Below are 12838 nucleotides of genomic sequence, written 5' to 3'. Positions count from 1 at the left end.
ATTCGCAGATAAACAGGTCACATACTACACTCAGTAAGTGTCCTATAATGTGGTTGTTCAATTGCAATAACCTAACACTGAAGTGACACAAAAGTATATATGTGGCAAACACAGTCACTAATTAAAGTTTTTAAATCAATGTCTAACAGCCATATCAGTACAAAAATTATGTGCCCAGTAACTGTCATTTATAAATAACACAGTTTACAGTCTGATACTATTGCCACAATAGATGATCAGTACTGAAAGATCAACACAGTTCATGAAATTAATTACAACCTCACAGTGAATGATTCAAAACAGTCAATTAATCATGGACTGAACTCCTAGATACAAAATTTTGATGAATCAAAGTACATTTTCTGATTTGTAATTTTTTTAAAACCAAAGTTAACTATTGTTGTTTTCTGGCTTTTCATAAATTACAATAAAGATGTACAGTTCAGAGTAACTGAATAGTGGAAGAAGATTTGTTTGAATGAGGACTTTTAGGTACAGACATGACTATTACTGAATTATACTGGTTAGTTTGTCTAAATTTTGGCTTCTATCCTAGTAACAATGTTTTTTGCCTGCTGGGTTGGTCATGCGGTCTAACACATGTCTTTCCAGGTGGGAAGGGGCGCCTGGTCCCCGGCACGAATCTACCCAGTGGATTTGTGTTGAGGTCCAGTGAACCGGCCAGTCTGTGGATGGTTTTTAGGAGGTTTTCCATCTGTCTTGGCGAATGCGGGTTGGTTCCCCTTATTCCGCCTCAATTACACTACGTCGGTGATTGCTGCGCATGTACGCGGATTCCACCATTACTCTAGCACGCAAACATAGGGGTTACTTTCGTCTGGTGTGGGATGTTCCCTGGAGGATCCACCGGCGCCGAACCGTACAATAACCCTGGATTCGGTGTGGGGCAACGGGGGGGTGAAGTGGACTGCAGTAGTCGTCGTGGGGCTGTGGACCACTGCGGCTGTGGCAGGGATGGAGCCTCTCCGTCGTTTCTAGGTCCCCAGTTAACATACAATACAATACAATACAACAATGTTTTTACTAAGGAAGCTAATTACTCTGAAACTAAATGAGTGCAAGAGTTGCTAACATAGTTTTGTCATTGGTTGTTGCACTACGTCCTTTATTTATATGTCTTTCTCATCTACTTTATCTGGAAGTCAGTAATCAGGTACATGTTTACAAATGAAGTTATAATGAAATTACCAATGTTTTGTAATTAGTGTGGTTTTTAAGTAAACTAATTACACTTATGGATTCTAAGTAACCAAAAAATTGAAATGGGTACTAAAGTGAAATTGGATAAGCCCAGAGTCAATATTTGAGATTTTTATATACTGTGCACATGACATATAGATGAGCATATTGAAGATTTCACTAAATTTGAAAAAATTAATACTAATTTTGGGGGGAAGCAAAACAAAAAGGTCCATCTGCTCTGTTACAAAGTCAATGGGTCTTTCTCTTGTCCTATTCTGTCTACTGAGCCTGTACTCACATGTAACTCTATCTCAGTGGTTTGCAACCTTTCTTAGACCATTACCCCTGAGTGTAATTAGACATTAACTAGTACCCTCCCCCTCCCCTCTCCCAAATTATTAGCACCTAACTAAACTGTAGAATGAAAGACTTTTCTTGGAACGCTTTTTATTTTTAAAATGATGAATGATATGTAGTTTGTGATGCATCACTAGTGCTACAGGTCCTTCTCAGATAAGAAAGCTAAGTATCCACAGTGAGGGTAGACACATGTTACAAAACATACTCCCCCTGCTCTTCATTGTAGCACTTGATGACCTGCACATTGCAATCTTATTTAAAATCAGCCAAGTTAAAATGTGTGTGCTATACCTAATGTTCGTAAATCACTTGATTGCTGCACTTCTTATTTCTGAACTAGCAGAAATTGGAAGACTTCAGGTTGTTAATGCTTTGTGTCTGACTGCAGGCACTAATAGTAACAGTAATAGTAATAATAATAATAATAATAATAATGTGTACAGCACTATAATGATGATGATGATGATGATGATGATAATACTGTGTATGCCACTATAGTAGCCCTTCTGTAGTTACTGCTGTGTCATGCTGTCAATTAATTCATTTATCTGTTTCAAAATGAGTAATGAAGCAATATTCGGACTACTGCAGGTACTATCTACAACTTGGAGAAGACATTTTCTTGAGATATTTATCAGTTGTTACATACGTGTCTCACTTTTACCATCAGTGATGTTCAGGACAAAGCCCAACATATGTGTGTAGTGGATGGACTACTTGACGAATCTGTAACCTCTGCCACATTAATGCTACTAATTGAGAAAAAGTAACTATTGTTGACTTATATAATCAGTATTACAGTATTACATATGTGTCTCACTTTTACCATCAGCGATGTTCAGGACAAAGCCCAACATATGCGTGTAGTGGATGGACTACTTGAGGAATCTGTAACCTCTGCCACATTAATGCTACAAATTGAGAAAAAGTAACTATTGTTAACTTATATAATCAGTATTACAGTATTACAAAATTGTGGTAATGGTAATTTATTTTTGTGGCTGAAACAGAATCAAATCATTTAGTTTTTACCCCTCAGAAAATTTCATTTTACCCCTCAAGTGATAATTAACCTCAGGTTGGCAACCACTGCTCTATCCCCTATATCCTAAAGCTTCCCAAACAGCCATGATTATTAAAATTTCATCTCTCTTCACATACTGAATTACCCATTGAGTTAACCATTCAGTATCCTCACATACTATCTCAATATGTTCATCTTCTGTACGTAATATCTGTGTGCATAAGTAAACTATTGTTGTTGACATTAGTTTCCTGTTGATTCTGATGAGGATAATCCTATCACTAAACTATTCACAGTAACACTTTCTCTGCCCCAACTTCCTATTAATGACAAATCGTACTCACATTGCACCATTTTCTGCTGCAGTTGATTTACCCTTACAGTCATCTGACCAGTATTTCTTACCTTCTTTTCATTCTACTTCACATGCCCCTACTGAGAAACAATACCTCTGAATTTTTGTGGGAGAACTCTTAAAGCTGTTTAAATACAACAAATGTTATTAACATTTTGCTTCTTTATGCTTCATGTCTATGTATTTATTTATCTATCAGCATAGTCACACTGGCAATGAACACATCTCTCCCAATGAGAGCCCAGTTTGCTCACACTGTCACTGTAGAATGCCTGACTTTGTTGGTGGAGTCACAATCTTATTTATGCTTGCACCACTTCCTCATTATCAAACTGAAATCCTTGAAGGCGTTCATCAAGTTTTGGAAACAGATGAATAGTGGATGGGGCCAAGTCAGGACTGTACAGAGGATGATCGATGACAGTGAAACAAAGGCATAGGATTGTCATAGATATCACAGCGCCTTTGTGTGGTCTGATATTGTCATGCTGAAAGAGAAGGAACTCCATACGTGGATGAAGTTTACTGCAGTTAGAAATTCAATTACAGCTTGATGTTCATCACACACTGACATAGATATGTTACATGCCACCATGTTACATGCTACAATTTGGAGCCCTGCAAATAGAGGGCTGCAGAATGTAGACTGTCAACACCATTTGTTTTATTTAATAAGCTTTTCAAGTTTTCACATAAAAAGTTTGGAGGCATTACTTTACAGCATGCCCTTTGTAGTGGTACAAATTGCTACAAAGTAGAGCAACATGTCTCACTTCCCTTTTACTAGACTGAAGAAAGCTGTGTGTGAAAAGTGTGACATTAATTAGTAGTAGCATAGAGAGTGCCTACTGTGCCTGGGTTTGTTGGAATTTATGTGCAGATATGAGTACGAAAAATGCAGGTACAACACAGAAAGCGATGGTGGATATGTAATTTGGTCTGGGGAGTGAGGGGTCACTTGTATTTTGCAGTTGTGCTTTGGGGGTGCTGTGGACTCCAAAGAAGAAAGGGACCTGATGGCAGTTGTTGAGCACTAAAGAAAAATGAATGATGTTATACAGGGTGAAAAGTATTTAAACACAAACACTGGGAGGTTGTAGGGGACATCAAAACAAATATTTTTCCCTAATGTCATCTTTTCCTATGAGGAGTATTTAAACCGGTAGAGGAAGATTTCTCTGGCGACAAATTAATTAAACCAACAAAAAAGTCTAGAGGGGACATATCTGAGGATCGAGCAGGCCACGGTATAGGACCACCTCTGCCAATCCATGTTTCTGGGAACCGTCGGTCCAGGAATCGACGACTGAAATTTGATGGTGCCCCATCATGTTGGAACCACATGCATTGTCTTGTAGGAAGCAGGACATTTTCCAGCAATTCTGGCAATGCTCTGGTGAGAAAATTGTAATAGGGCCTGCCATTTAATGGCCTAGGTAGGTGATACGGTCCAGTTAAACAGTCCCCAACAACACCGGCCCACACATTAATGAATAAACGCACTTGATGAGTGCTAGTAACTGTGGCATGTGGGTTATCCTCACTCCAAACATGCGAATTGTGCATGTTGAAGACTCCATCACACCCGAACGTTACTTCATCGGTAAACAACAGAGAGGATAGAAATGTGGGGTGCATTTCACAGTGTCCGAGGTACCACTGCGAAAACTGTGCTCTGGGTGGATAATCAATTGGTTCTAGGTTGTGGACATGCTGTAAGTGAAATGGACGTAACAATTGCTCTCAAAGGACTGTTCTTACGTTCATCTGATTCGTCACCACGTAACGTGCAATTGCACGAGTGCTGGTTGAAGGATCCCGCTCCACATGCTGCAGGACAGCTTCCTCAAATTGCAATGTTCTTACCATGCGACGGCATCCCTGTCCAGGTAATCTGCTAAATGACCCGGTCTCACGCAGATGTTGGTACACAGCAGCAAAGGTCGTACGATGCAGGATACGGCAATTAGGATATTGTTGTTGATAAAGCTGCTGTGCAGCTCGTCTGTTGTGGTGCACTACATAGTATGGACCAACCATATCAGTGTACTCACTCCAGGTGTATCACTCCATTAGTAAACAGAGACAATGCACTACTACACTGGTGGACAGCAGTTGCCTACAACTGAAGAGTATAATATGCCCTCTAACAACTGAAGAGTGTAATACAGCCTCCACTGGTTTAAATACTCCTCATAGGAAAAAATGACATTAGGGAAAAACATTTGTTTTGATGCCCCCTACAACCTCCCAGAGTTTGTCGGTTTAAATACTTTTCACCCTGTATAGACTCTATGCTATGCTATCTCAAGTAAGTATGAACTCGTAGTTTTGGTGAAGCATTGAGGCATCATGTATGAACATGTTGTCTGAAAAGCTTTGTTAATTAGCAGTTGCAAGTTGAGAACTTATTTGAATATAGAAGAATTACAGAAACTGTCTTTTGTGATTTCATAGTGAGTTGTTTAAATGTAGACTCTCTCCTATAGCCCTTGCCCTCTACAGTCAGAAAAGGAGTCTGCAGTCAAATATGTGGCACTGCATAGCAGGACCACATCATCAAGAGAAAACAAGACAGTGGCCAGAAATTTCGGAAAGTAACTGTTGTTATAGGGAACTAGTGTAGACTTGGCACCCCACTATATATCAACCATTTAAAATCAACCCACAACTGACTGAGACCTTGCATTTCCCTTTTGAAAGTTTCTCACTTTTATACATGCTTTTAATATTCCATGCTTCAACTTGTAGAATGTTCCCCTCCTGTTGATTGCTAAATATTTTTCTTATCCTCACCTCTCACTTTGCAGTCCCATCCCAGACATGCAAATGGGGAACAAATCCAAATTCTTTTGCCAATGGAGACATCTCAGCATGGTACACATTGTGCCTTTTATGCAGCGGTTTCCATGCCTTCTGCATCCACACTCCGTTGATTGTTTCTCATTCTTCTGCCTTTTAGGGTTAGTTTCCCACCCCAAGGGCAGTAGGGTACCCCCCGCCCCCCAGCCTTCTTTGATAAAAGTCTGAAACCTCTATTGTAGATGGTTTTTATTCAAAATGTAAGCAATGACCGGTTGGGCATATGGCATCATGTTAACCTCACATTTGATGCAAATGGCATAGGAATGAAAATTGATAATATTCGTACAGTGCACCATCCATTGCACCCTCTACATTGACTTGCAGCCTGTTTACATAGTTGTAGACAAGTTTGGAGAGTGAAATACATTTTTGTTTGTTTATTGTTTTTGTTAACTGTGGTAAATATCAATAACAATTCAGTCATATGTTATTGGAAAGTTGCTCGGTCTTATGTTGAATTTACAAACTGCCTCAGTTTGATAATTCCTCTGTTATGTGTGTGGTATCACTGGGCCACAAAGTTAGGTTGCTTATTTATCTTTCTATACAGGTGTTCCTCACAGCCTGCTACATCTGGGTCACAATCAGATTCCACTACAGTGAATTCTCCAGTCACAGAGTCCACATCAGCATGTGCTGGAAGTTCAGATACTGTGTGGGACTTGGGCTACACAAGCTGTGAAAGAAAGAAAGTGGTCTATGTCTGGACCATTTCAGGCTTAACAAACTGGCCCGAGAACAGAGATTTTGTCGCATCACCTCGTTTCTGCCATCCTGAGTCAATTCAGTGGGAGGTAAGGCTCTATAAATTGGGAACAGAATACAATATGCGCTTCCAACTGTTGGAAAATAATGATGGTGGGAGTGTAATGGTGGATTTGAGTGTTTCTGTAATTTCCCCAGAAGGAGAGAGATGCGGAATCAAAACATCACCGAGCTACTTGTTTCAGGAAGGTTCAGAGTCAGATAAATTTGAATGTGGGTGTTTAACTAATGACATGTTGAAAGTAGAGTGTGAAATCGGTACAGTGTGTGTCGTGCAGCAGTGTGTTGTGGCAGTTAAGCCAGTGCTGCAGTCTCGTCTTAGACAGGATCTGCATTCCCTACTAGAGTCAGGAAATTTTGCAGATTTTAAACTGAGTGCCGGGACTGTCGAGATGAGAGTACACAGAGCAATACTGGCAGCCCGTAGTCCCTTCTTCGCCCGTAACCTACGGCCGGGATCAAAGGTGTTCAAGAAGGGCCAGTTGGAAGTTCTGGATGTGAAGCCTGAAGTGTTGGCTGATGTTCTGCACTACGTATACACTGGGGGAGTGAAAAATCTGAGTGACTCCACAGTGGAGCTGCTGGCAGCAGCCCACAGATTTGAACTGTGTGACCTGAAGAGGGAGTGCCTTGCACATCTGTCCAACAGGCAGCTCACTGTGGGTAATGCCGTCACAACAGCTGTCTGTGCTGTGGAAAACCAGTGTGATGCATTGTTAAACTCATCTGTGGAGTTCATCCGATCACATTTCAAGCAGGTGATGGGGACTACCGAGTGGATTGAAGCCATTCGCAGGCACCCTGAAGCTATCAAGAAAATCAGTCAAATGGTAGCAAAAGCTGGAAAGTAGACTCTGGTATTAAAAGTGTTTTGGATTCACTACATGTGTGAACATGTGTTTTTCCCATAGTGTATGTATATTTATGGAGTAAGTATAGTCTACTGTGTATTTTCTCAACATCAAACCTGGCTAGTCACATGATTTAGGGATGATGCTGCTTGTCTACAATTTGAGGTAATAGTGAAACTTGAATGTTATATGTATTCGCTTTGTGTTATATACATTTCTGCACATTTGAGTTTTAGTAACAGCTGTGCTGCGGTATTGTTGAAGCTATGGATGTAAAGAGATGTACATCAAAGGTGAATCAGTTTCTTTCAGATATATGTGAAACAAATGTATAAATATAAATGTCATATTGATATGAAATAATTTATATTTTGAAAAATATCGAGACTTGGTATGATAAAGTCTTGTATTGTAGAGATAATTTCTGCGATTTTATGGCCAGGTGTTTACAAGACAAGTGCTAGATAAATTTGCAAGTGTTTTTGAGTAAACTGCCAGTCAGTGTATACACATAGGTGCTATGTTAATATGCAGATAAAGTTTTTGCACAAGTCTGTTTAATTTCTTCCTATTTATGCAGGTTTTCAAACCCTTGTATGTATCTAAGTATTTCTGCGTGAGAAGGTTTCCTATAGAGTCTCACTGGAACGTAATTAATTGGAACAGAATCAACAATATTAAAACCTAAAAAAAAAGCTATCACTTGTTTTATTTCTCCAAAATTTGAACTTTTTTTCATGTTGTATGGTGTTATTTTGCTGATGAGATGGTGAAAAAATGTCATAGATATTTTACTTGTCTGTAAAAAGCAGAACGGTAAATAAAGAAAAATTGAAAATAATTATGTACAAGCAGGTAGTTCAGATCACTTACCATATTTACTGTAACAGTTTTGTAGTTTCAAGTTTGTAGTTTCTTCATGACACATCAAAGCCTTCTACATTGTCATTATAACATAATTAATTAGAGCACAGATTTGACAATATGAATAAGTGCAATAGAAAATGTAAAAGTTATTGTGTTTGCTGTCACTTCTTATCACGTTACCAAAAAAAAAAAAAAAATAGTAGAATCTGAAGTAACACTGTAACGAAAAAGCACAGTACCATTGCACTTTAAATCTTGAAGCCAGCTTCAGTTCCTGGTATCAAATTGTTAAGATGTCTATAAAATAGTTATACAAAGTTTCACAGTACTTTTAACATGATCTGTGCGTAGCAGCAAAGCAGCAACACTCAAAATACACTAAGTGCTATACAGGCTGAAATACGCCATCCCAAACTCAAGTGATTTGAGCTGCAGGAGATGTTGTGGACAGAATTCTTGTTCTGCATGTCTGATATTTATACCGTATGGTTTTGCACCTCTGTGCATGCTGAAACTTAGAGATATAGTGCAACATTGATTTTCTTGAAAATTGTGGACATGAATTTTCTTTTCTTTTTTTTTTTTTTTTAATTGTAAATGAATTTTAGATGAACATTTAAGGAACATCTGAGAAATTAATATTATATTCAAACCCAGTAATTAGGAAAAAATATTGTTGAATATAGCAATGAAAACTGAAAATGTGTCTAGTATTTTGTTATGTTGGACCAATTCAATGTCCTGAAAAATGTTAGTATTGTCATTATGTTGCATATTCAGATAAATTTGTCACATATGAAACAAATGTTTGTTTGTTTAGTGAAGTAAATGTTTAAAACACCTTTTTCAGTTATTGCAACCAGTTATAAAGCTGTACACATTAGTCCCAGCTGTTGGATAACAAAATTGTCACACCTTGCCTTTATTTATTCTATTTTCTGCTTTTTTTTAGTTGAATGGTACAGAAGTCTGCCTTACTACATCCATTTTAACTTATAATGTAGCATTAATAATTTAGTATTGAAAAGATTGGTTCTTCACATTTTAATGAAAAATATCATGACACTTTGGCAACAAACCTTCTATATGACTTCATTTTTCCTAGATATAATGTTAAACACAGATGAATAGGGAAGAATATTTTGGCAGTGTGCACTGTGGCCATTCAGATCCAATGAGAGTAAGTGTTTTGAGGTGTCTGTCATTTGTTTGACCTACCTCGTCTTCAAGGTAATTTTGGCATATACTCTGTGGTTCTTAGAGCAAATAGTTTTTTTAAACTGCGAAAACCAGATGCCAGAAATGCTACTTAAACTTCTATATGAACACTTTGTGTTTCATGTTGTCAGACAGACTTCATGACACATTTTTTAAACTATGACTGCAAAATTTTACTGGGGCAATCCTAGTTAAATAAATTCTTCTTCTGAATCAGCTGAGAAAAGGTCTTACCTGTTTTATAGTAGCCTCATTGCAATGTTGCATTCACACTTTTTCCAAGTGGAAGAAGAGTCCACTTAGAATTAAAATTCCAAATGAACTTCACACAAACAAAATCTCCAAAAATACAGACTGAGCTACAGTCCTCACTTAGTGCAAACATTTGCTATTACACAATGAAGTAAGTGCAAAAAGGATGCATCCAAAGCCTCAAATCTGACTTCAGAATGTGAAAAGTAATGTAAGCACATTGGGCATCAGTTTTATTGGTTGGAGATATGGCAAACAGTTCCTGTCATTCAATAGAATACTTTATAAAATCAGACCAATTCCTGTCTCATTGAAGTCAGTTTTGTGGACTTATGCCTGGAGTACATTGTTTTACCACTATCACTGTTGCAATGCTTGTGAGATCTTTTAAATTTTTTGAAGATTTTCCAGGGAACCATTGTTGTAGGTGAGCAGTGGACAGCTGTTTCTCCCCTTGCATTTTCGAAATCTGCTTGTATCTGACAACAAAATGATGTAGAAGGACTTTCCAATTTGCCAGACTACCACCATTTGCTGACTGACTGCATTAGTGCCATTCTTGCTCCTTAAAACAATACCTGAAGACCCTTGACATTAAAGTCATTAACTGTGTTTCTGGTTTCACAATATTTTACTTGTGTGTTTGATTGTTATTCACAGAAGAACAATTAGTGCATTACGTGGTTGAGTTACTAAATGCATTACAACAGCCCTTCGTTTCTTCATAAAAATTGGAATTGAGAAAGAGAGAGGGACTGTTTCAGTTATATTACCGCATAACTCCACACACATCGATTGTATAATAGAATGAGACTGGCTGCAAACTCATCAAAGTGAAATATAATTGAAGGTACACTATTTTAACAGTGTAAGCTACAGCAAAAGTGTCTGTCTCTCTCTCTCAGGATATCAACAAACATGTCATTTGTATTCATGCAACTTAAAGTCCCTTTTTTTCTGACAATAAACAAGTTTTAGTCATACTCTTCAAATGGCTTTCCCCACTTGGACATTCTCTACTTATTGTAGGGGTAGCATTAAGCATCTTCCTCCTGCGTATCACAATAGACTCAAAATGCACATACATTATTCAGAAATGAAGAGCAAAAATATTGCATGTCAGGTTCTCTTGTTAATGACATCCTAAGTTATTCACTTAAAATGAAAATTTATGCAAGTATGAGAAGCAATGCACGCTTACTTCCTGGGGAATATCTCAGGCATTGCTAAATACTGTACAAATTACTTTTCAAACCATACATAGGCCAGATAACTGTCCAGGATTTCTCTATAACAATGCAGGGCCTTTTTTTGGGGAGGGGGATCTTTCTGTTCTCAATTTTTTATAAAACTGTTTCAAACCTCATCTTCATTTCATCATGAAAACATAGAATTACTTCATCATGAAATCATTGCCAGAGTTGAAAAAAGGCGATAGGTAACAAAAAAAACTCTAGGATCAAACCCTACATCTTTGGATTCATAGGGTCATTTACCCACTGAGCTCCTCTGTTTTGATGTAACAAGAAATAATTTATTTTGAGATGAAAAAAATGGTATTGTTTGAAAATGCTTCTCTATGTAACACACAAAGTACAAGGAATGTTCAGTGACTAATGCAACACATCCTTTTTCTTGGCCAATTTGCATTTAAAAAAAAAAAATTGTGGAATTTGTTGTGGGGCATTCTGCCGCTATAGTTTCATGGCATTCCAGTAGGTGGCAGCACTATACATAGCCTTCAGAATAATGTCTGTAACGGAGCTGAGTTCCAAGCAGACAGCTGTCATCGAGTTTGTTTTGGTGAATACCCAGAACATCAAACATTCATAGGTGCTTGCAGAATCTCTGTGCAGACTGGGCAGTGAACAAAAGCACAGCAAGTCATTGCGTGAGGTGTCTGTCATCATCACACCCGCCTCAGCCAGACCTGTTAGATCTTCCCACATGCTGGCCGAACACACACAGCTCTGACTCCTGCAATGTCGGAATGTATGGACACACTCATTTGAGGTGATTGACTGATCACAATCAAACTCCTTGCTGTACAACTGGATGTCTATTGGTAGTGCTGGCACACTCATCCACAAGTTGGGGTACTCAGTGGTGTGTACCCACTCGGTTCTTCGCTGCCTAACAGAAGACAATAAATAGCCAATGACAGACAATCTGTGCTGAATTGCTTGCAAATTACAAGGTTAATAGTGACATTTTTTTCAATTTTTTGTCTAACATCATCACAGGCATTGAAATATCGGTTCGTCACTTCGTCCAGAAACAAAACAGCAATCCAGAGATTGGTGCACACCGCTTCTTCTCCAAATAAAATGTTCAAAGCCACACCCCCACTTGGTAAAGTCATGGAAAACATCTTCTGAAGGGATTATTCTGTTTGATGTCCTCCCTTAAAGTGCAACGATCAACTGCGAAGTATATTGTGCTGACCTCAGGAAACTGAAGAAATGCATTCAGCATGTTGGTTGTCACAAAAATGCAAATGATCTTCTCCTTCTCCATGAGAACACAAGGCCTCACACAAGTCTACACTCCCAAGGGGAGCTCACAGAACTACACTGAACTGTTTTTCCTCAACCATTTTACAGCCCGGATCTTGTACCTTCCAACTTCCATCTGTCTGGCCCAATGAAGAATGAACTTTGCAGGAATCAGTGCGTGGATAAGGTAATTGATGCAGTTGTTCTGATGTTGACCAGTAGAGTGCCGACATACAGACATACAGGCTCTTGCAGTAACATGGTATACGGTCATCAAATTGAACAGAGATTATGTTGAAAATTAGGGTTTTGTAGCCAAAAGACTGGGGAATAATGTGGTGTGCTAGAATCCAGAATAAAACCAAATTATTTTCAGAAAAAAAAGTGTTCCATCGCTTATTGAATGCCCCTCATACATCACAACACACGGTATGAAAGACCATTCTCACTGCGACATGAAGTGCGTTCACAGTTGTGAGTATGGACAACTATCAGCTGAATGATGAAATGACAACAATGAATATTTGTGCCGCACTAGGACCCAAATGTGGATTTCCTGCTTATCACTTGGCTATCCAAGCAT

The 12838-nt window shown here is 38.5% G+C and overlaps 1 protein-coding gene across 1 annotated transcript in view; it reads left to right on the top strand.

Moving 5' to 3' along the window:
- The window catches only part of LOC124717061 (BTB/POZ and MATH domain-containing protein 4-like), an 86496-nt gene extending 78007 nt beyond the window's left edge, over positions 1-8489 (top strand). The window contains exon 3 of the mRNA XM_047243744.1: positions 6358-8489. Within this exon, the coding sequence (XP_047099700.1) occupies positions 6358-7423 (1066 nt within the window). The 3' untranslated portion in view covers positions 7424-8489. The remainder of the gene's footprint in view (positions 1-6357) is intronic.
- Positions 8490-12838: the final 4349 nt, after the last annotated feature.

The sequence above is a fragment of the Schistocerca piceifrons genome, chromosome 9 (assembly GCF_021461385.2).
Source record: "Schistocerca piceifrons isolate TAMUIC-IGC-003096 chromosome 9, iqSchPice1.1, whole genome shotgun sequence".
Taxonomy (NCBI): domain Eukaryota; kingdom Metazoa; phylum Arthropoda; class Insecta; order Orthoptera; family Acrididae; genus Schistocerca; species Schistocerca piceifrons.
Note: the sequence above shows the minus strand (reverse complement) of the source record. Positions and strands in the feature narration are given on the sequence as shown.